Source organism: Loxodonta africana, chromosome 5 (genome assembly GCF_030014295.1).
Source record: "Loxodonta africana isolate mLoxAfr1 chromosome 5, mLoxAfr1.hap2, whole genome shotgun sequence".
In the NCBI taxonomy this organism is placed as follows: Eukaryota; Metazoa; Chordata; class Mammalia; order Proboscidea; family Elephantidae; genus Loxodonta; species Loxodonta africana.
Window position 1 is genome coordinate 81780673 of NC_087346.1, and position 22261 is coordinate 81802933.

General features: G+C 33.9%; 1 protein-coding gene across 7 annotated transcripts in view; it reads left to right on the plus strand.

Moving 5' to 3' along the window:
* The window catches only part of ANKRD17 (ankyrin repeat domain 17), a 191908-nt gene that overhangs the window by 109555 nt on the left and 60092 nt on the right, over positions 1-22261 (plus strand). For 3 of the 7 annotated variants that reach the window (XM_064285707.1, XM_064285712.1, XM_064285711.1), the window contains exons 7-16: positions 1888-1982; positions 3911-4148; positions 5468-5659; positions 6049-6158; positions 8270-8357; positions 9842-9969; positions 10211-10354; positions 10772-10874; positions 12323-13075; positions 17505-17653. In XM_064285707.1, coding sequence (XP_064141777.1) covers positions 1888-1982; positions 3911-4148; positions 5468-5659; positions 6049-6158; positions 8270-8357; positions 9842-9969; positions 10211-10354; positions 10772-10874; positions 12323-13075; positions 17505-17653 — 2000 coding nt within the window. The remainder of the gene's footprint in view (positions 1-1887; positions 1983-3910; positions 4149-5467; positions 5660-6048; positions 6159-8269; positions 8358-9841; positions 9970-10210; positions 10355-10771; positions 10875-12322; positions 13076-17504; positions 17654-22261) is intronic. The other 4 variants (XM_064285708.1, XM_064285713.1, XM_064285714.1 and 1 more) reach the window with 4 other exon arrangements.

A 22261-nucleotide genomic window follows, 5' to 3' on the forward strand; every position in this document is an offset into this window, starting at 1 on the left:
TTTTGTAGAAGATGCAAATTTCATGATATTTTGTGTCTACATATTAATTCGTTTCAGTGTTTCCTACCATCTGCAGCTGTGCCATATTTGTATCTAAAATAACTGATAAATTCATGACCCTGAAAAAAAAAAATAACTGATAAATTCATGACCCTGAGGCATCTTGAAAAAAGCTCAAGGGAGGCACTTTATGTAAGCCTGAGAGTGAGAGTGAAATGCCTCTGGTGCAAGGCATGGTACAAAATTTAAAGAGGCACTCACTCTCAAGGGCTGGCCCTCATTTGCATGAGACTGAGTGGGTGCCTCCTTAAATTTAACACCCTGGGTACTTGATTTGTTTCACTCTAGGCCCTGCTCTTGTTTTGTTGCATTATTTTTAAGAGGGGGCAAGGTTGTGTGATGTCTTTTGGAATTTTTAAAAAATGACTTTATTCAGATAATGGTTGGCCCATAAATGATTAAAATTTAAGTTAAATTCGAAAATATGCTTTATCTGAATGCTTTTGATTATCTGGTATTGAATGAACAGATTTTCAGATTAATGATCTTTAGGAAGCACAGCTGAGATCCTTTACTTCCCCAGCTTGGTTTGATAATGAGACCAAGGCTGATCTTCATTGGGGGAAGAGAAATTAAGCCTTGGGGCACCCTCTTCAGGGCTGGCTGATTTCAGCCGTACATTTGAACCCGGAACTGGCAGTATTTTACTACAGAGTCCCAGCTGGCCAGAAGAACTTTGAGATGGAGCTACGCATAATTACTCTTCCCTCTCCCCTTTGCTTCTAGCCCCACCCTGCTTTCCAAAAGGGGCAACTGAGGTTGGGTCTTGCAGGCTTTAATTAGAAGCTGGATCTAGACCTGAGCTGGTGGAGAGCATCTCTACTACCTCCAGGGATCCACGGACCCTCTCCCCTTCCTCTATTTCTGGTGAGGTTTTCTAGGACACAGATTGACAGGGAAGAGATGGGGAAGGGGTAGAGCGCAGGCTAAACACGGATGCAGATCTTTGGAAGGGGAAAATGACAGGAAAAGGGAGGTAGGTAGTTAGCAAAAAGAAGATGTGGCAGATGTAGTAAGTTTTGTTTTACTGTACTTACTGTAATGAGTTATGTTTTAACTGTCTGACTCCACATCCACTCCTTCCCCTCACTTCTAGTTGATTAAGAATTAACTATAGCTCATTCCAAATAAAGCTGAAAAAAATAATCTTTTTTTGTTTCTTGCATATTATCTGAAGTCCTTTTTAAAATACAATTTGTCTTCTGTATTTAACCACTAATAAGGTGTCTTTATCTGAACTAGAGTATATGATTTTTTGAAAGTGCATAAACAAGCGTGTGTGCATGTGTGTGTATGTTTATATGTAAGTACATGAATAAATGGTGTTGTTTCAGGAATGTTTTTATATATGCAGTTCCCGACTTAAAACAGGTTCCTAAAAAGTATGTGAATTATTTATTGGAACTTAAAATAGGCTTCCTTGCAGAAATAATTTGAATGAATGTTATCCTAGGCTACTGGTTCGTGAAAGCAAATTTAATCCTTAGCATAAGTAAAATGATAACTGTGGTATGCTTGACCTCTTAAAAGTTTGTAAAGGGGATGGTCTGAGTGTTGGATTTTAAAAGTATCTGTACTTATTTGCATCCGGGATTCTAGTAGCAGCAATTTCTAGGGTAATTGGGTAAGGAGTAGAACAGCAAAGATCACTTGTATAATTTGTGTTCAATATTTGAGGGTGGCTTGTGGCTGACTTTCGTATTATGCTTATAAATTAAATGCTAGAAGTTAAATGTAACTGTTTTCAAAATACCGTAGTAATTTTTTCTTATATTTAACTCTGGAATAATAAATATTTTTAAGTAATCTTATATACTTTTGGTTTAGGACACCTAGAGATGGTGCGATTTCTTTTGGCAGCAGGCGCGGATCAAGAGCATAAAACAGATGAAATGCATACTGCTCTAATGGAGGCTTGCATGGTAAGATTGGTAAAATACATACATAAAATATATTTATATATTAGATATAGACGGAGTTAGTGTATAATGAGTACCTTTTCCTTAAGTGTAAACATTCCGTTTATCATATTGTGGAGTAGAGCCTTACTCTTTTTTAACTTATTTATGTTATCGATAGTTTTCTGATTCAGTTGTACAACATTGACTGCTGTTAGAGTTGCTTTCTGAAGCTTTACACTGCCACCTTGGATTTCTTATTCTCACATAATTCTATGTTGATTTTTCATAGTTGGTACAAAAAGTGACGTTTAAAAAGGTTGTTTGAGTATATTAAAGAGAACATAATCTTCTGAATGTGCACATAGTACTAAGCAGTATGGTATATCAAAGTGAAATTAATTTTTAAAAGATTATAAAAATTATAGCATTATTTGTGTTAAATAATTGCCCGTCATGGTCCTTTTCTGAGCACTGGATTCCTTCTTTAAAAACTAAGAGTCTTTACTTGGGAACGAGTGATAATAGTACTCTTAAACCTCTGTATCTCATTCTGTGATTTGTGACAGAGATGGATCAGAGTAACATTACAGACAGAGATAGAAAAAGGCCTAAGTGTATTTGAAGTTTCTTGTCTCTCCCCTTCAGAGAACGGGTATTAAAAGGATGGTAAATCTTATTTATTATTTTTTTTAACATATTATGTAGCCGTTTAAGACTTGAGTTATCTGTTGTTTTCCTTTATTGCCATGCCACTATTTGCTTTAGCAAATTATTCCTTTGAACAAATAAAAGGTTCCTGTGAAGTTTCTTGGTTCCCCATCTGTAAAATGAGAATAGCCTTCTTTGGGGTTGATGTGAGGATTGAATGAGATGATTTGGCAAACACCATTGAAATAATGTCATTGTTATTAGCAGTAATAGTTGTATTACTGTTCCCTATAATGAGGTACTTGAATTATCCTTACCACCTCCATTAGGGAAATAACCTATATGTAAATTAAGAAGTTAAAAAATGATATTTTGTAGACCTAACAAATATGCTCTGGAAATGAGTGTTATAAGTAGATATGAGTAGAAGGATATTATTAGGGCCAGACACTTGGAATGAATACTTCAAAAAAAAAAGGAGGTTTTAAACTGGACTTTAAAGGAAATTTAGGAGTCGAATATTTATGCAGAAGAGGGCATTCTGAGCTGAAGGAACAGCAAAGTAACCATAGCAATAAGACATTAGATTTATGTAATGTAGCAAGCATGGAGGCAAAAATGTGCACGATATACTCAAAAGAGAATGAAATGCCTGTAGGGGTAATATATAGAAGGAAAAAAAGAAGAGGGCAAAAGAACCTCGGAGTTGCCAATAGTTAGGAAATCTCTAAGAAAGGGCAACAAGTAAAAGATACAGAAGATAGTAAGAGAACTTGTTTTATTTTCCCTGGCATTTGAATGGTGAACAGCAAAGAAGGTACCATGTACATATCGTGTTCCCTTTCCCCTAAGTAGTCATGTACCCTTCTCTTTACTCCTCCAGAAAGTACTGCTTTTTTTCTGTTTTCTACCTAAATTATCATTAATGGTTTTGTGACAATCCTGCTTTTAAAAAACTTTTCTCTGGTCTTTACCTTCTGTGACTTTATCTTCTTAGCACTTAAGTTTGTACCACGCAGTGGTGATGTTATCTGTGGTCTCATAGTAACCTCTTCTTCCATATACTTACTGTTTTCTTCCCTGGTGGCTATTAAGCTTCTTGAGTGAAGGTATCATTTTTCTACTTGTCTTCTATCTTCCACCTGTATTTCTAACTTCTGTACTAAGGAAATATAGGCAGGACTTAATAAATACTGATTTACTTTGCTAAATGTTGATTTATTTCAGTGGTGATCAGTGAATTTCACTGTATTGAGAAGTCTTCAAATTTTTTAATTCTTTTTTAATTGCATTATAATTAGGATGGCCATGTTGAAGTAGCTAGGTTACTTCTTGACAGTGGTGCCCAGGTGAACATGCCTGCTGATTCATTTGAGTCACCGTTGACTTTGGCTGCATGTGGTGGGCATGTGGAGCTTGCAGCTTTGCTTATTGAAAGAGGAGCTAGCCTGGAAGAGGTCAATGATGAAGGTTATACACCATTGATGGAAGCAGCTCGTGAAGGACATGAAGAGATGGTGGCATTACTTCTTGGCCAAGGTAACCATATGAGTTAAGGAACTGACACATAATTATGTAAAACTAAAGATTATAGTTTTATAAAATTGAATTTCAGTTTTTCATCTTTCTAGTACGTTTGTGCTGAGGTGTTGTTACCCAAACTAATGATCAAGGATTTGCTGTGAAAATGACTGTCTTACTGTCCTAAAGAAAATCAGATAGATAAATAAAGAGCTTTTAGTGTGATCGTGTGCTGTGTGAATGAAAACAGATGACTTGGCATGATGTAGGGATGTGGGTTATATAGATGGGTCTATGGGATTCAATTTTTCTCAAGCTAATATACCCAGGAATTCTTTAGGGGGCAGAATACCTATTAAATAAGTATTTGACAGATCTGGTGTTTCATGAAACACTGAGTGGGAAACTCTGCTATAAAGATTAACCTGATGAGGATACTAGAATGCACATTAGAAGAAGTCAAGAAGCCCAGTACACAGTGGACTTCTTTTCTGGGAAAAGTGAAACAATTACTTTATTAGTATTAAGATATCTTAAGTTTACATGCAGTCTCCTATCTCTTTTTGTGTTTGTAGAGTTATTTTTCTTTTAATAATAAAGTTTTTGTTTGGATAAATTTAAGAGGAATGGCACATGAAAAAATTGAGAAGTAATATTCAACTAGGATTTCAAAAGCATAAATTCTGGAGGTATAAATCACAACTCCACTGCTTACCAGTTTTGTGACTTTAGGCAAGTTTCTGATGTCTTTGCCTAGTTTTTCTCAGCTGTAAGATTGTTGTGAGATGGAATGGTATACATGTATAAAGCTCTTGGAACAGCGCATGTCATACAGTGTCTGTTAAATGTCTGCTATGGTGATTGTGGCAGTGGGTGGTGATGATGATAATGTTATTGTGATATTGGGCAAGTTAATTACCCTCCATTTCCTTACCTGTAAAATGGAGCTAATACTTAAATAATATATAAAGTGTTCTGAACATTGCCTGGCACATAGTAAGAACTTATTAAATGTTAGCTATTATTTATCATCATCATCAACCTCTTTATCATCATTATTTTTTAATTACTATAATGAGAAGATATAGCTTATTTCTTAAGTCCTTTTATCACCTGACCTATTATACTTTCTGGTTGAATGGGTTTTATTCAAGCTGTATACACCAACTATGGAAATTTTTTTTTTGGCCTCCCAAGAGTAGGAAAGACATTTTCTTATTTAGTATAGTAATATAAACAATTCACTTTTGAGGTATAGTTTATTGGGAAACAACATGTTTCCTTATCTCTGAAATCAGTGAATTACTTCCTTTAAATAATTAGAATCTTTATTTTAGGAGCAAATATCAATGCACAGACAGAAGAAACTCAAGAAACTGCCTTGACTCTGGCTTGCTGTGGAGGCTTCCTGGAAGTGGCTGACTTTCTAATTAAGGCAGGAGCTGATATAGAACTAGGCTGTTCTACCCCTTTAATGGAAGCTGCTCAAGAGGGTCATTTGGAATTAGTTAAATACTTATTAGCTGCAGGTAGGCATTTTTTTTTTTTTTTGGATTTGGGAGAATTTTTTTACATGATTTATTTAAGTAAAAAAATTTTAATACAAGCTTCCTTTTCCTGACATTATAAGACACTTGAATATGTGTTACGAAAAAAAAAGTGTGATACGCTTCTGGGTGTACTCTGAAAAAATGATTTGCCTTACTGCACTTGGAAGTATCTGGAGTTTTTAAGCAGTTTTATTTATTTATTTTTTGCTTTTAGAGTAAAGATGCTGAGAGTTTTATAGAAACAGCTATTTTGTCTAATTTGAGAAAATATGGCTTATCTACGAGGAATCTATGTTCATAATTTGTTTTAAAGTTGTTTTTTTTTTTTTTTTAATAAAGTCTGTGTTGTTTGTTAATAACTGTTACAGGAGCTAATGTCCATGCAACCACGGCAACAGGGGATACAGCACTAACATATGCCTGTGAAAATGGTCATACTGATGTGGCAGATGTCTTACTTCAGGCAGGGGCAGATCTGGTAAGCTAGGGGATCTTTTAAATTCTAGATGTAAAAATAAGACAACGAATTGATTTGAGATTTTATGGAGATTATTGATAACAAGTATTTCTTCTAATTTTATGTTGGCCTTTATACCTTTCTTTATCTCATTTTGTTGTGGTTTTTTCTGCACTATTTGGTGCCTCTTCTTTCCTTGAAGTGGTAGGACTATCCAATCCATTTTGCCTCACTTCCCATAATAAAAAGGACAATTTTTTGGTAGAGATGTTAACACAGATTCATTTTCCCATACGTATTTATGTAACCATTTTTGGAAGCTTTTCTGATATGGTATAAAAAGGAAAATGTGGCTTAGAGGTGTTGCTGTGCGGGGTAGGAACCAATAATTATGCCCACACTGTTCATAGTATTATATAATAAAGGAGTTTAAAAGATGGGTATTTAATAAGTAATCTTTGCCTTCAGGGAGTTTATGATTTAGTAAGAAGGGTGAAATAAATACTGAGATCACTATAAGGTAATTATAAAGAGATTCATAAGGAAAGTGAAGAGAATAAAGAAGCTCAGAAGAGGTAAAGAGGTCACCTGGGTAAGATTTAAAGAAGGTAGCTATAGTAATATTGTGACAAAAGAAATATTCCATTTGGAAGATAATTTGAGCATAGCCTGAGAGGTAGGGAAGCATAAAGCAGATGGGCATGGGGGAATACCAGTTAGCCTGTGGGGAGTAGGGAGAGAGCCATGAAAAGATAGGTTTTACTTGAATTGTAAGCACTGGTGTAGCAGACAGTTAAGTGCTCAGCTGCTTTGTTAACTGAAGGGTCGGCAGTTCAGACCCACCCAGCAGCTCCGTGGAAGAAAGACATGGCAGTCTGCTTCTGGAAAGATTACAGCCAAGAGTATCCTGTGGGGCAGTTCTACCCTGTCACGTGGTGTCACTGTGAGTCAAAATTGACTCGACAGCACCTAACAACAACAACATGTTCACTGGGGTGAGATTCTGAAATTAATAAGCAAATGCGAGGTCTCCTGTGGGAATTCATACGTTTGTGACAGCAAGTCACATGCAGACAGAAACAGGCTCCTCTAGTAACTAATTTTGTAAACTTAATATTTTCACATAACTTCTCACGGTCTGAGTTTCTCATTTATGAAAAGAGAGGGTTAAAATATTGTGATCTCTTTCAGTTCTGTATGTGTTAATAACAACTCTTAAAGTACTTATTATACAAGTTATATTCTATTTAGTTATGTACATATGTCTCCCTTACTAGACTTCCAACTTCTACAGCTTAGGAAATGTTTCCATTGTTCAACTCAATGACTATGAAACATAAAGCCATATAATCTTTAGGGCTTGCTTAGTAGTTGCAATTAAACAACCTATAGTGTAGCTTAAGAAAAAAATCAAAAGTTGTTGATCATATATGAATGTTTTAAAAAAAATGGAAATATAAAATGCTTTGCCAAAGGTAGTTTTTCCCAAACCTTTATATTCTAAGATCTGAAAATTTCTCCAATATTGTTCTTAATAACCCAACAATTACAGGAATACAATAGATTCTCCGTCTTTTTAAGACACAGAAATCTCTAGTAGCGTCATATAATTGATGCTTTTTGGAATTACCATGTTGTGTTATTTTCACATAAGGTGAAATAGGGGGTAAGTATACAAAGGGGAAAAAAAATTTTTTTTTTTTTTATACAAAGGGAGGAAAATGACGTAAAGAAATTTACACAGATAGGATTCAAACTAGTGAAAGGAAAACATGGAATGGATGAGCATGACGTTAATAATGTTGTTTGCAGAGGGCTGTACTCGAGTATTATATACTGTTCAAGTTCCACCATCCTTTTTGTAAAGAGACAAAGAAAAAGTACCCATATGCGTTTAGATGAGGGCATTGCAATTCCATGAATATACCTTCAGTTCTTAAGTTGTTTCCATAGAACATAGGTTTTAATTTGAGATTTTTTAAATTTAAAAATATATTCTTTAATTTGCTTCAGAGTTGATATACATTAATTCAGAAATTAACCCAATTCTTTTCCTTTTGCATCTCATAAAAAGAATAATTATACACTAGTAATTTAATTAAATATCAATTAAGTCTATATTTTTTAAACAGGAGCATGAATCTGAAGGTGGAAGGACTCCTTTAATGAAAGCTGCAAGAGCTGGTCATGTTTGTACTGTTCAGTTCTTAATTAGCAAAGGTAGGTTTTCATAAAACTTTAGTTTTTCCCAAAGGTGTATTGTTACCTGCCCTCACTGATTTAGAGATTGAGAGATGAAGAACATTTTTGGAGTATCCCATGATGGAATGAAACTAGTGACATTTAGTGAGTGGGTAGTTGATAAATATCCTGCAATGCATACAACAGTTCCAAACTGTGAAGAATTGTTATACTGAGCAGCACCCTTGTTGAGAAACACTTTTGTAGAGAAAAAACTCTTCGTCTAAAACTTTCAGAATTGAGATAATTTAACATCTGCTCTGTTTATGTAATGAAGTATTTTTCTTTTTTTGAAACCTGGGTTTTATGAGATTTCTGCCATAGAATAACTTGGAACAAGTCATTTTCCAACTTTATATTTCCTTGGCCAAAGTTTTCTTGTAATATACTGGAAGATGATTATAAAGACCATACAAAAAATATTCAACGTTAGGACGTGACAGATATGACAGAAAGCTTAGATATTTTCATTCATGTTCATTAATTCTAGTTTAAATACCAAAAACCTTAATGAAAACATTAGAATATGTATTACTTCCTTTAAATTATTTCTAAGGTCTTAATACGTACGTAAATTAGTTTTAATTCAGTAAGATTTTATTTTTGATTCAGTGTTGAATTAAAAAGACTATAGACTATATACGGTTTTAAAATAACAATATATGCCATTTCCTTCTTACCAAAAATACTAAAAAAATCTCAAGTTTGTAACTGTTAATGGATAAAGAAATTAAGATAGCAGAAATAACTCACTGGTCAACTTATTTTAGGCAATTTAAACACTTACTTGTGATGTATATTTATATCTCAGGAGTGAAATTATTTGCATAATCACCATCCCTTCTCTTTCTTGGTTTATTTTAATGGATTTGGCTCAAGTTCCTTCCTTCTGTTTTATTTCCATTTCTCACAATGCCTAGCTACAGTGATCGAAATTAGAGATAGATAATATATTTTTGGGAAAATATATCTGTTTTTATTCCCAGATATTTCTTAGTGAGAAAAGATAGCATTGCTCTTATTTTCTATTCTGTGTTAATTCTCTGCATATATATTTAGCCCATATAGGAGAGTGTGATTCATATTTCATTGGTCTTCAATAATTTTTTCTACCTAAAAACTTAAAATGCAGATCAAATTTCATATTCTACTTTTTTATAAAAAGAGATTACATTAAGAATAAAACACTTTTATCCTCATCTTTTACTGATGCATTCTGAAATACATAAGGATGCAATTATGTCATGTCTTCTGGAATTTACAGTAATTCAGGATGGTAGAGGAGAGTTAATGTGGGTATATGTGAAATGAGATTAGCTGTGTGTTTATAATTGTTGAAGTTGGATAATGAGTATATGGGCCTTCATTCTGCTATTCTTTCGACACTTTATGACTTTGAAATTTATCATAATTTAAGAAAAAATACTATATTAACATGATTTTTCACACCTTGTTTATTTTAGGAGCGAATGTGAATAGAACCACAGCTAATAATGACCATACTGTACTGTCCCTGGCTTGTGCAGGGGGTCATCTGGCAGTGGTGGAACTACTTTTGGCTCATGGGGCAGATCCTACTCACCGTTTAAAAGTACGTTAACTCAAGTATTTTCAAGCAACATTGTGAATTCTTCACGCTTGAACATTGCAAAATATTATCTGCAAGTTCCATTTATATTGCCACCCTAAATATATTCATTTTTTTCTATTTGATTAGAGGAAAGTGTTCTTTACAACTCTTGATTTTAGTGTGTCTGGTTGCCTGTTGGCTATATCTTCCTAAAGATTGTGGAAACTAATCATATTTTCCTCTTCCATATCTACTGTTTTAGGATGGTTCAACTATGTTGATAGAAGCAGCAAAAGGTGGTCATACAAGTGTCGTTTGCTATCTTTTGGACTATCCAAATAACTTGTTGTCAGCCCCTCCACCAGATGTCACTCAGTTAACCCCCCCGTCCCATGATTTAAATAGGGTAAGATTCAAAACTATAGCATATAGTACTGTTTATTCTTTGTCCCCCTTTCACTCATAGTTTCAGTTTAAACTACAATGATTATTTTTTGTTAGCGTACGTAGTCTTTTACAGATAAGGTGATTTAGTTGATGTGGTTAATGAGCACCTGTTGTAATATTCAGATTCTAGAATGTTAGGTTTTGCTTTACTTTTTTTTATTAAGATCAGAATGAACAGTTGATTTCAAAGTCCATTTAAAAAAATCATAGAAAATAATTGGATGTCAATACATTTTAAGTAAATCTGTCATCTTCTCAGATAAATGTCATATTAAAAATATGTTAAGTCTCTGTAATGTATTCTTTATTTAAAACATTGTTTATCAAAATGTGTAGAAAAAGAAGAAATATAATCAATTAGTGTCATTTGTCTTAGGCTCCTCGTGTACCTGTTCAAGCACTGCCCATGGTTGTCCCACCTCAGGAGCCTGACAAACCACCTGCCAATGTTGCCACTACTCTTCCCATCAGGAATAAAGGTCAGTTATGCTTCTAAAGATTGTGTTTTACATGTTGTCAAGGTAAAAATGATAAGGTTACAAAAAACTAGCCATTCTGAATTATTTTTCCACAAAACATGAAATTTATTAAGTTGGCATAAAGATTTTTTTATCGACAAAAAATGTTTTTTGGAGAGAAGATAGTTAAAAGTAGTACAGTTATGCTAGAATTATTCAGATGCTCATCTATGATGCAGTTCTGATTATCCATGATTTCCTCTAATAACTAGTAAGTTTATACATGTTAAAAGTTTAGTCTGGGTATAGTTGGGTGATAGTTTTGTAAATTACTTATTTACATGTCTATAGTGATATAAGGCTGAGATTAACAAGTTGGATCAAATGTTAAAATTTATTTTTTAGAGTGACTATATCTGGGATATCTTTTCTCAAACAATAATTCAAAGTTACTTCAGATATGCTTGTTTGCTCCTCTAGAATTCTGAGGTCCATATTTGATTTGTGGATTTTACCCCATGCATGTTTATAAGTTATGTCCCAAAACATTACAACAAACAGTTCGAATCAGTTTTTCTTTTTAGAAGTTTTACCTGAAGATCCAATGTGGTTTTAATTTTTTGGTTTTTGGCTACCTATATTCTTTTATGAACAAGAATACTAAGTATTTCCATCAGCTGTTTTCACTCACTACTACCAGTCTAGGGCCTTGGCACCTTTTTCAGTTGGTATAGAAAACAACTGATTACTACACCTGTAGCCAGAGCAGTTTATTCACCTGGCTGTCAGAAGAGACAGTGGGTGGCATAGTCCAGCATCTTTTCTTCCAGGGAAACTAAATCCCAGTTCTCTACTGTCCAGGTAGCTGTGTGAATGTGTGGATTTATATCTTGCCTTTATCGGTGTTGAAGATGATAGGCCCCAGCAAAGATATATTTAGTTGGATTTTAATTTCTTGGTATTTCCCAGTGGTTTGGGTAGAGAGAGAGAGAGAGTGTGTGTGTGTGTGTGTGTGTGTATAAAAGGTACAGAGTATTAAAATGTGGAAAAACCTTGACTTATAGGTCTAAGTATTCCCTACACTTTAATAATTTAGCATTATTTTTCTGTTCTTACGAATTTTTACATCTTTATGACCAAATGAAGTGTCTACACATAGCACTGAATTTTGCTTTAATTGCACCACTTAGATATCACAAACCTGCATCCCACTATTGTCTAATTTTAGCCTTGTGATATTTTTAAATTCTGAATTAATTTCCAAAGATTACTCTATGCACATAAAATCCCTACATTTTATATTTATGATAAAGAAGGTGGATTTGGTTTTAACTCCTTAACACTGCATTTTCACCTTCTATGGATATGATAACTTGGTGCATAACTGTTGGCACTAAACCTCCCAACAGTAACTCTGTAATGAGGATGCCATTCATGTGCACTTCTGAGGGGGTTTCTTTTTCACACAGCTGCTTCTAAACAAAAGTCCAGCAGCCATTTGCCAGCAAACAGCCAGGATGTACAGGGTTACATCACCAATCAGTCTCCAGAGAGCATTGTAGAAGAGGCTCAGGGAAAGTTAACAGAACTGGAACAGAGGATAAAAGAAGCCATAGAAAAGAATGCACAGCTGCAGTCCTTGGAACTGGCTCATGCTGACCAACTTACCAAGGAGAAGATCGAGGAGCTGAACAAAACGAGGGAGGAGCAAATTCAGAAGAAACAAAAGATCTTGGAGGAACTACAGAAAGTAGAAAGAGAATTACAACTGAAAACTCAACAGCAGCTAAAAAAGCAGTATCTAGAGGTTAAAGCTCAAAGAATTCAACTTCAGCAGCAGCAGCAACAGTCTTGCCAACACTTGGGACTACTAACTCCTGTTGGGGTTGGAGAACAGCTTTCTGAGGGAGACTATGCACGCTTACAGCAAGTGGATCCCATTTTGCTTAAAGATGAACCCCAGCCGACTGTTGCTCAGATGGGTTTTGCACCAATCCAGCCTCTGGCGATGCCTCAAGCTTTGCCTCTGGCAGCAGGTCCCTTGCCTCCAGGGTCCATCGCAAATCTTACAGAACTGCAAGGAGTGATAGTTGGACAGCCAGTACTGGGCCAAGCACAGTTGGCAGGGCTGGGGCAAGGAATACTGACAGAAACACAACAAGGGTTAATGGTAGCCAGCCCTGCTCAGACCCTCAATGACACGCTGGATGACATCATGGCAGGTGGGTTTATATTGTTATGAGCAGGTATCAAATATGATTTACTTAAGGCGAATAAGCGTGTGCCACAATTTTTTTTGCCGTTACCCAACTTGAGAACTGTTTTTGGACTCCTGACCCCTGTATATCTTTAGAAATATTAGTTCAATCTCAGAAGTTCTCAGATGGATACAGGTCGAATTAAATATTAGCTCATTGAAAAAAAGTGACTGAAACTTTCTGGCTTAGCTGAGTAGGCTGGTTATCTAGGTTTTTCAGTGGTGGGGTTGATTTTTGTTTTTTTTTCCCTTTAAGTTCAGAATACTAAGACTGAATTTTGGCTTTGGCTTTTGTATTCACACCAGTAAACTGGAAAATTGATAGACACTGAAGTGCAAAACTAGTAGGACACATCAGGAAACTTTATTGTGAACAGAAATACTTTATCCTAATGGATCAGACTTCAAACCTGATGGATATTTAAAAAAAAAAAAAAATTCTTAAACACCTTTACAATAGTAATAAAGCACCAACCCAAATTGGGTCTGAATTATACTGTGAATGTTAATGTCTAGTCTCTTTATAAAGTATTATGGGAGGCTTTGGTCCCCTAACAGTGTTATAGATGATATATTTTTAAATGTATAGCCAGAGAAATTTTATTCCATTATAATTAGTTTCATTAACAAGAAGAAATATTTTGGTTGTTTTGATTCTTTTAGTTTTTAGTATTTATTTTTTGTGAGCTATGTAACAAAGTAGTGGAATGAGAGTTTACAGGGTTAAGTCGTAAGAGTGTTACACTGTGAAGGATAACTTGCTTCATTAAAAAAAGAAAAAGGAAGGAAAAGGGAAAAACAATGTAATTGCATTTCGATAATTTTAGAAATATCCTCCTTTGGTTCTTTAAAAAAAAAGTTTGTCCTCCTAAATTGTCATGTCATACTAAAGTAATGGTTATTAAGCCGTAAGTTCATGCAAGAAAGTTGAATTCTTCATGTCTGTTAGATTACCCCCCAAATTTTTTTTCTTATGATCTCTTCCTCTTTTATTATTTTGTTCATATGTAATTTTAAAATTATGTTTTAGTAGCATTACGTGTTGTAAAGAGATTATATATATAATTTTAACTTACATCTTTTAAAAGAATAAAAGAAAACTAAATTGTATAGTGGTTAGATATTTAGCTAACATTCAGAGACTAAGAAACCAGATCTTCTAGATTCCTCTAAAGTGTCTTAGTCCTCTTTTAGTACCAACTAGATAGTGATATGTGAAATGAATAGCAGGTGAAATAACTACCTTGGAAAAATTGCTATTAATCATTAATGGTAAATCTGTGAAGGTTCTTATATTGATAAGTATACAATTTTTCTATAGATTTGAAAATTACTACTAATCATTAGCTGTTTATAACATTTGGGAATGCAGTTTAAAAAAAAATTATGAAAACTGGAGCATAGTAGCCATGAATTCCAAATTTGCTATTACTTCCATGGCCGTTAATCTAGATTATAATGTTGCCCTTTCTCTTGTCTCACTCAAACTACCAAAGAATGTGTAGAATTATGCATTTTAATGAACAGTGCACATTTCATACCAGTGATTGTTTTTAAATTTTTCGATATGCTGTCAGAGTTTACCTGATGTGTGTGGGCATAGTTATCAACAATGATTTGTTGTACAGTTGTTGTACAGTTTTTATGCTGATCAGAATTATAAAAGGGTTTAAAGTAGCTTTTCTGTTGACACACATAACAAACTGAAACAATTAAGTTCTACATATGTTCGTTCCAGGTGTTGACATTAAAAACTTTTTTTGAATACCACATCTTTCAAGAAATATGACATACTTGTCATAATATAAAAATACTTTATTTCTTTACTATGCTCATTTATATGGGGAGAGGAGAGAGGACCAGAAGAATAGGATAAAAACCTCCAACTGCCTACCTGGAACCCGCCCCTCTCGGCATGCCTGTGCGCGCACACATACACATATACTCGTTCACGTCCAAGGCCTCGTTCTTTAAACATCCATGTTAAAAGTTCTTTGAGTTGACAGATGACCATTTTCATTCCCTTCTTTGGGTTTTTTAATTTATTATAAGATATTAGATTCATGGAAACCCTGGTGGCATGGCAATTAAGTGCTATGGCTGCTAGCCAAAAAGTCTGTAGTTCAGATCCACCAGGCGCTCCTTGGAAACTCTGTGGGGCAGTTCTATTCTGTTCTCTAGGGTTACTATGAGTTGGAATCGACTCGATGGCAGTGGGTTTGGTGTTTTTGGTTTTACTAGACTCATGTTCTTCCATCTCTCCCTGCAGCATAGCCTTTCCTCTTTATTCCTTAGCACCCATTTGTTAGCCTGCTGTCTTAAAGTTCCATTTTTTTTCCTCTTCTATTTGGCTGGTGAAAATCTCTTGCTCTCCCTATTCCTTGTACTTACCAAAGCAAAATCAGTTCCCTTTTTAACCAGTTTTAACACCTTGCATTTGCTGAGGTCTCAAGTTCCCCTCTTTTTTATGTTAAAGTTTTTCTGAGCGTGTGGTTCTCCCTCTTTAAAAATCTTACCCTGAAATGGAGATTTTTCATACAAAGATCTGTACCAGAGTTTCTCCAGGTACCTGCATTTTTACAGTTGTTCCTTTTAACTATAGAGAATGTATGGATGTCAGATATAGTTATTCAGTTTTATTTCATAGGTACCCCAAAGGAGGTGAAATAGGGGAATTGATTTTTCCTATCTCCTTTCAGATAAGGTGATAAGAACAACCAATTTGATCAAAGTAAGAAAATTCTCTCATTTTAGTAGACTGTAAAAGAAATTACTTGAATTGAAATGTTGAAAATAATTTAGTCATTTAACAGTAAAGCTTAGATTTTTTACTTGTCATTAAATAAAAACCAGTGCTTTGGACATCCTGTTTAAGCTACTTTTTGTATTTAGCATTTACATTTGTGTAAATCCCATCAAAGGAGAATCTGGAGTCTATTTTAAGAACTATAAATTTGATATGATTACCTTGATTCTTTTCTTAAAATATAAAGCTATTACTATGCAGTAACAATATCGAGGTCATTAGATGATCAATTTAATATATTAGTACATGCCCTTTTCTATTGGTTTGGGATCTCTTAAGAATTCAGTGTTTTGTTTCTTTCTTCGTTTTTCCTTTGGCTTTTAAGTGGACTTAAGCATGTATAATTACAGAATGTGTGTTGCTATAATGTATAGTGTATGTTTGTGCCTGAACTAAAAATTTCATGTAAAATAGATTTCTTAATTTGGCAATCATGTTATAATTATAACTAGATCAATTTCGGTTTTGTTCTTGGCAGGGTCATAAACTTCTTTTGCCAGTCTGCTGGTTTCAGATCCAGTTGTGAATCATGATTGTTTTCTGTCTGATGTAGTTGATAACTTCGTTGGTAACACACATCCACAATGCTGTTGATCATTGGAAGATTAATGCCCATACTTTAATAATATAACATTTTTAAAAGGGAGAAAATGGAATAACATTCACATATCAATTTTAGAAGTGAGCTGATGAGGGAATAAAGTACCCTCAACTGAATCTACAATATGTTACTACCTTTGGAATTCTTCCACTTCAAGTACTGACCCAATTAGTCCGTTCTTAAGTTGCATATTGTTGAAAACAACAGCATGGCAAAATCATACTTAGAAGAACTAACAATAATCCATATTTGAAAGATGATTGTGTGACTACATTTATTTCTACCCTAATTTTTAAATTTTGTCCTTATAAGTCAATGTGATACTGGATTGATTGGTGGGCATTTTACCCCCCTCAGAATAATCCTTCATGTGAGAAACTACATTTCTGTGTCAGGATCAAATCTTTATATTTGGATATGCTGTCATACTGAGGGCTGCGATACAGAATATTACTTTCCTCAAATCTACAGTTAGTAGAATAGTAGGAGGTACTTACGTGATTAGATAACAGGATTCTCTCCATCCAAACAGCGATATTATTTTCATTAGTTCTAGAATAAAAGGTGTGAAATTACCAAGTAAGAATCATATTTTTCTTCTTCTGAACTTAACTGCTTTTCCTTTTATTCTCTTTCTAATTAAGAAGATATAATGGACAACTTTCCATTTGCATTTATATTTAATTTTAATACATGAATATATTTTTATTTTTAGTTATTTTGAATTAAGGTTTTGTGACTACATATCATAAGAGGGAATTCGTTTTTCAAACAGATTATTTAGAAAATGGGTTACTCTCATATACATTTTGATTTTGGACTGTCATCCAAAATTAGAAAAAGCTAGGAAAATGAGTAGTTAGTGCTGTGGCAGGCTCCCTGTAGAGATATTGTTTTTAAAAGTCTTTTAGTCTTTTCTGATAACTAATTCTTACTGTTACCTAACTGTGTTTCATCCTTATTAAGTACAGTTATTTTGTTCAACAGCAGTCAGTGGAAGAGCATCTGCAATGTCAAACACTCCTACCCACAGTATTGCTGCTTCCATTTCCCAACCTCAGACTCCAACTCCAAGTCCTATCATCTCTCCTTCAGCCATGCTTCCTATCTACCCTGCCATTGATATTGATGCACAGGTAAGCCCTGAATTTAGGAGAGATGGTTTTTAACTGGAATTATACCATCATAAAAGTAGTGTTAACATTTAGTGACTTAAACCATCTTTATCTCCTTTAAATGACCTTATCGTCCTTAGTAAAATCATCTACTGCTTTATCTCCAGGCAGACATGAGCCACAATTATAAATAAATTAAAATCCACATAAAAAAATAGTAAATATACATTATTACTGATAAGTATGATGCAATGGCCTGATTTCCAGGGTCATCATATAATCCTTTTTTTTTTTTTTTTTAAACTATTCTAGTTTGGAAGAAGATGTAAAAAGAAATAGTTTGTTTAAGATTAGTACATATTTTCATCTAATCTGAAATAAGATAATGCCTTAAAATACACAATGAATGGCATATAAAAGAAAAACGACTCTAATATTTATAGATTTTATTCTTATATATCATATATGCTTAATTGCATTTATTTTATCTTTGAAAATTCTGGTCTTGCTGAGTCTATATATTTGAGCCTATATATTTGTGTCTATAGAATTTAGCTGTTAAAAGACTCCCAGGGGATGAAAAGCACTTTTTATCTCTTCAGATGATCTGAAGAAATAATGTGGGGGAAAAAAGACACTGTTTATATTGAGCTTTAGAAAGCTGGAGAGCTTTTAAGTAAATTATTTGTTTTTTAAATGAGTTTACCATGAAATTTCAGGACAGAAGTAAAATTGGAGAGAATAATTCTTTTTTTTCCTGACAAAAGGCTGAAGAAGCCTAGCCTAGAAGAGGTATATAGCCTTCTTCAGCACTGAGAAATGTTGCAGTTTTTTTAATTTTCATTTTTTGAATAATAGCTAGGGGTCAAAGTACATTATAAAACTGTTCGTTTTATAAATGATCCTTATAAACCTGAATTTCGGGAAAAGTGTGTATGTCTGTGTGTGTTGTGTGGACCATTAAAGGCATGTACTCTTAACCTATGACTATAAACTCTTTTTTAATAAAAATGTTTCTTAGTAACACTGTGAAAAAGGAATTTCTTTTCTGTTCTTCCTTGCTTCCCAAATATTTATTATTTTATATGTGCTAACATTTTCTTTTGAACACTTAAAGCATGTCAGGGATGGTTTTTAAAGAATTCTCTAATCTCATTTTCAGAACTTGAATCACCCAATTTCCCTGATGAGGAAGGTAAAGATAAGAGAGAATACTTAGCTATGAAGTGGTGGAGCTGGAATTCAAACTTGGGTCTGTTTGACTTCAAAGGCCTCATTCTTAACTACCTTGCAGTACATCCTCTTTTTTTAAAATATATCAGGCATTCACATGACAGACCACAATGATTTGCATTTAATGTTGCTAACATTGGAGAATTGGAATGAACTTCACAATGGATTTGCATTATACTCACCCAATTCTTTGCTACAAAACTGTTTTAGCCGGAAGTATATGTTTTCTGATTTTTGTGGGACCAAGACTTGATCTACATGCAAAAGTAAATACTTCACCAAAATACAAAAGAAATTCTTTTTTAAAGATGTTTTTAAAGAAAACAGTCAGAGAAAAGTTCCTCCAAGTGTGGTCGTGATTTTATTGTTTAATATAACCCGTGCTGTCAAGTCTATTCCGACTCATAGCAACCATATAGGACAGAGTAGAACTGCCCTGTAGGGTTTCCAAGGAGCTGCTGGTAGATTCAAACAGCTGACCTTTTCATTAGCAGCCATAGCTCTTAATCGCTGCGCCATCAGGGCTCCATTGTTTAATATAAAAAAACCCACTGTCGTCAAGTAGATTCTGACTCATAGCGACCCTATAGGACAGAGTAGAACTGCCCGACATAGTTTCTAAGGAGCACCTGGTGGATTCAAACTGCCAGCCTTTCGGTTAGCAAACTCTTAACCACTATGCTACCAGGCTTTATATAAAATAGATTAATTTCTGAGAAGTTACATATAAAATTTTTTTTTAAATGAATTACATTTTAAGCTCAGTTGTAACGATTGTTTAAAATGATCTGACTCTGGATCCTTGAAAATCTACTTCCTGTTTATCTGGTCTATACATTGAGGTTTTCCATTTGTTGGGGTAACTTAACACACATTACACTCCTTTCCATGGAGTTTATCATAATTGCTAGTTTATTGTTGTTAGGTGCTGTCAAGTCAGCTTCAACTCATAGACACCCTAAGTGCAATAGAAGGGAACACTGCCCGGTCCAGCACCATCTTCAGAGTTGTTGCTGTGTGAGCCCATTGTTGCAGCCACTGTGTTAATTGCTTGATTGGACATTAAACAATTCCTGCTTTGGGAAAAATAATTAAAAAAAAAAATATTCAGGAACAGTTGTTCACCATTTTTTTCCTTTAACTTTTCATTTTTTTTTGTTTTAATTTACTAGTTTCTATGATACCAAAGAGACACTAAGTAGTAAAAGTGAGATCCATTTGTACTCAATCCATCTGAAATTTTTTCTAGATACTAAAAAATTCTATAAGATCTGTCATAATGGGGATATTTTGGTTTATGTGTGACAGTGCTTTGTGCCATAACAGACTAGTAATATCATGAAAAAATTCCAAGATTTGTCTTGTATATTGAAAGATTAAACATTCTCTAATACTTGTATCTTTGATTTATTTAACAAATAGATAAACATGTGCAGTTCACATTATACATGCTTTACCAATTATTGACTTCTTTAATCTTTATAATAGTCCCATAAAGTGTAGGTACTATTATTCATATTTTACAGATGAGGAAACTGAGGTAAAGATATTAACTACCTTGCCCAACAGCTAATAAGTAGTGGAGTCAGCTTTCACGAATAAGCTAGGTGCTTTGGCTCTAGAATCAATGCTCTTAACCACAGCAGTATTCTACATGTTTTTTTAGTTGTTACCTTAGGTGTGAACATTTTTTAGAATTTGGGTCCACCACCTAGATGGTCAAGCATTATCTTTTGCCTTTCCTCTTTGCATCTTTTTAGCACCTTTCCGTGGCCATACTGCCTATTTGCAGTAAACATTAAGTAAAAACAAAAAAGATGCTAATTTTTTAAAACTTTAGTCTCCTTTTAAAATGCCAACGACTCTTGAAAAAAGGATTACACCTTAAACTTTTTAATTATTTACAACGGATATTTTTAGCAAGGATCATCATTTTAATTTCTGAACGTTGAAGAATGCTAAAGATTTTTTCTTTTTATAAAGTTCCCCAAACTTTGTTTTACAACAAGAAATCACTTTTTGTATGAAAATATGTGCCATAGGTGCTCTCCAGCTGTCATATGTTTTTACTGAATCGAGTTATCTGAATACTTTCAAGACTTTTACAATTAATATTATATACTGTGCTGTTGGAATCCTGGTGGCACAGTGGTTAAGAGCTCAGCTGCTAACTAAAAAAGGTCAGCAGTTTGAATCCACCAGCCGCTCCATGGAAATCCTATGGGGCAGTTCTGCTCTGTCCTATAGGGTTGCTGTGAGTCAGAGCTGACTTGATGGCAGTGGGTTTGGTTTTGGTTTTATGGTGCTGTCATGTAACAAAATCAGTTTTAAGAAACATCAGTAAATGATAGTTTGAAGGAATTATTTGAGACTACTTTTGATGGTACAGCTCTGATGTTTTTCCTTTATTTGAATGGTATAACCAAACTTATTCTTGGACACTGACCCTACATACAGAAATTAGGAATCAAGTAGGGATTTTAAGAGCATTGGTTTTTATATGAAACAGTAATCCAGGTTAGAGTTGAATACCATTGAATTAATTAAATATATGTTTGTAATTAATTGTATGAAATTTTTGCAGTTAATTGTATGAAATTTTGATTAACTATAGAAGCCACTGAAAGTGAGAAAGAACCAGTTGTTTTGTTCATGGGTTGTAAAAACTTGTGTTCAGCTCCTTGCACTCCACATGTTGTTCATGTATCTGAATTGCTTGTAGTTTATTCTTAAACTTCTCAAGGCTATTTTTAAAATACTCATTTTGTATATAATTTTGCTTTCTTCAGTTTTTAATAATTAAGATATTCATTATTTTTAAAAGGGTCAAATGTTAGATTTAACTTATTTACTATAAAGGCTGAAAATATAAAACTTGTGGAATTGTTTTACTTTTAATTCTGTAAATATCATTTGGTTATATTTTTCTATTCCTACTACTAGTTTTACAGTACAAAGAACAATCTCATCACAATGATTTAAAACGACAAAGGGGCCAGGAAAAACGTGTTAATAGTGATATGTAATTGCTGCCATTAAAGCATTCTATTTTAAAATACATGCATGCTGCTTGTTCACATGAACAGGAACAAGTTTTGAATAGGTTAATTCATTTTATTTATTATCATTTATTAAATACCCTAAAGGGCTGTTCTACTTAAGCTTACATGTAATCCGCTTGCTTAAAGACTGAGATGTTTGGGATTGGGAAGACTGTAGAGGTCTAAAAAATTCAGCTCTTAAAGTCTAATAGTTTTCAAAGCAGTTTAATCACTTTCAGAGTAATAAGTATATATATATACAGTTCAGGCATGTTTTCTCAACTTGAGCTCGTTTAAAGTGTTCATTTCTTTTTCACTCTTAGATATTCTTAACAAAATTGAATAGTCACGTTGA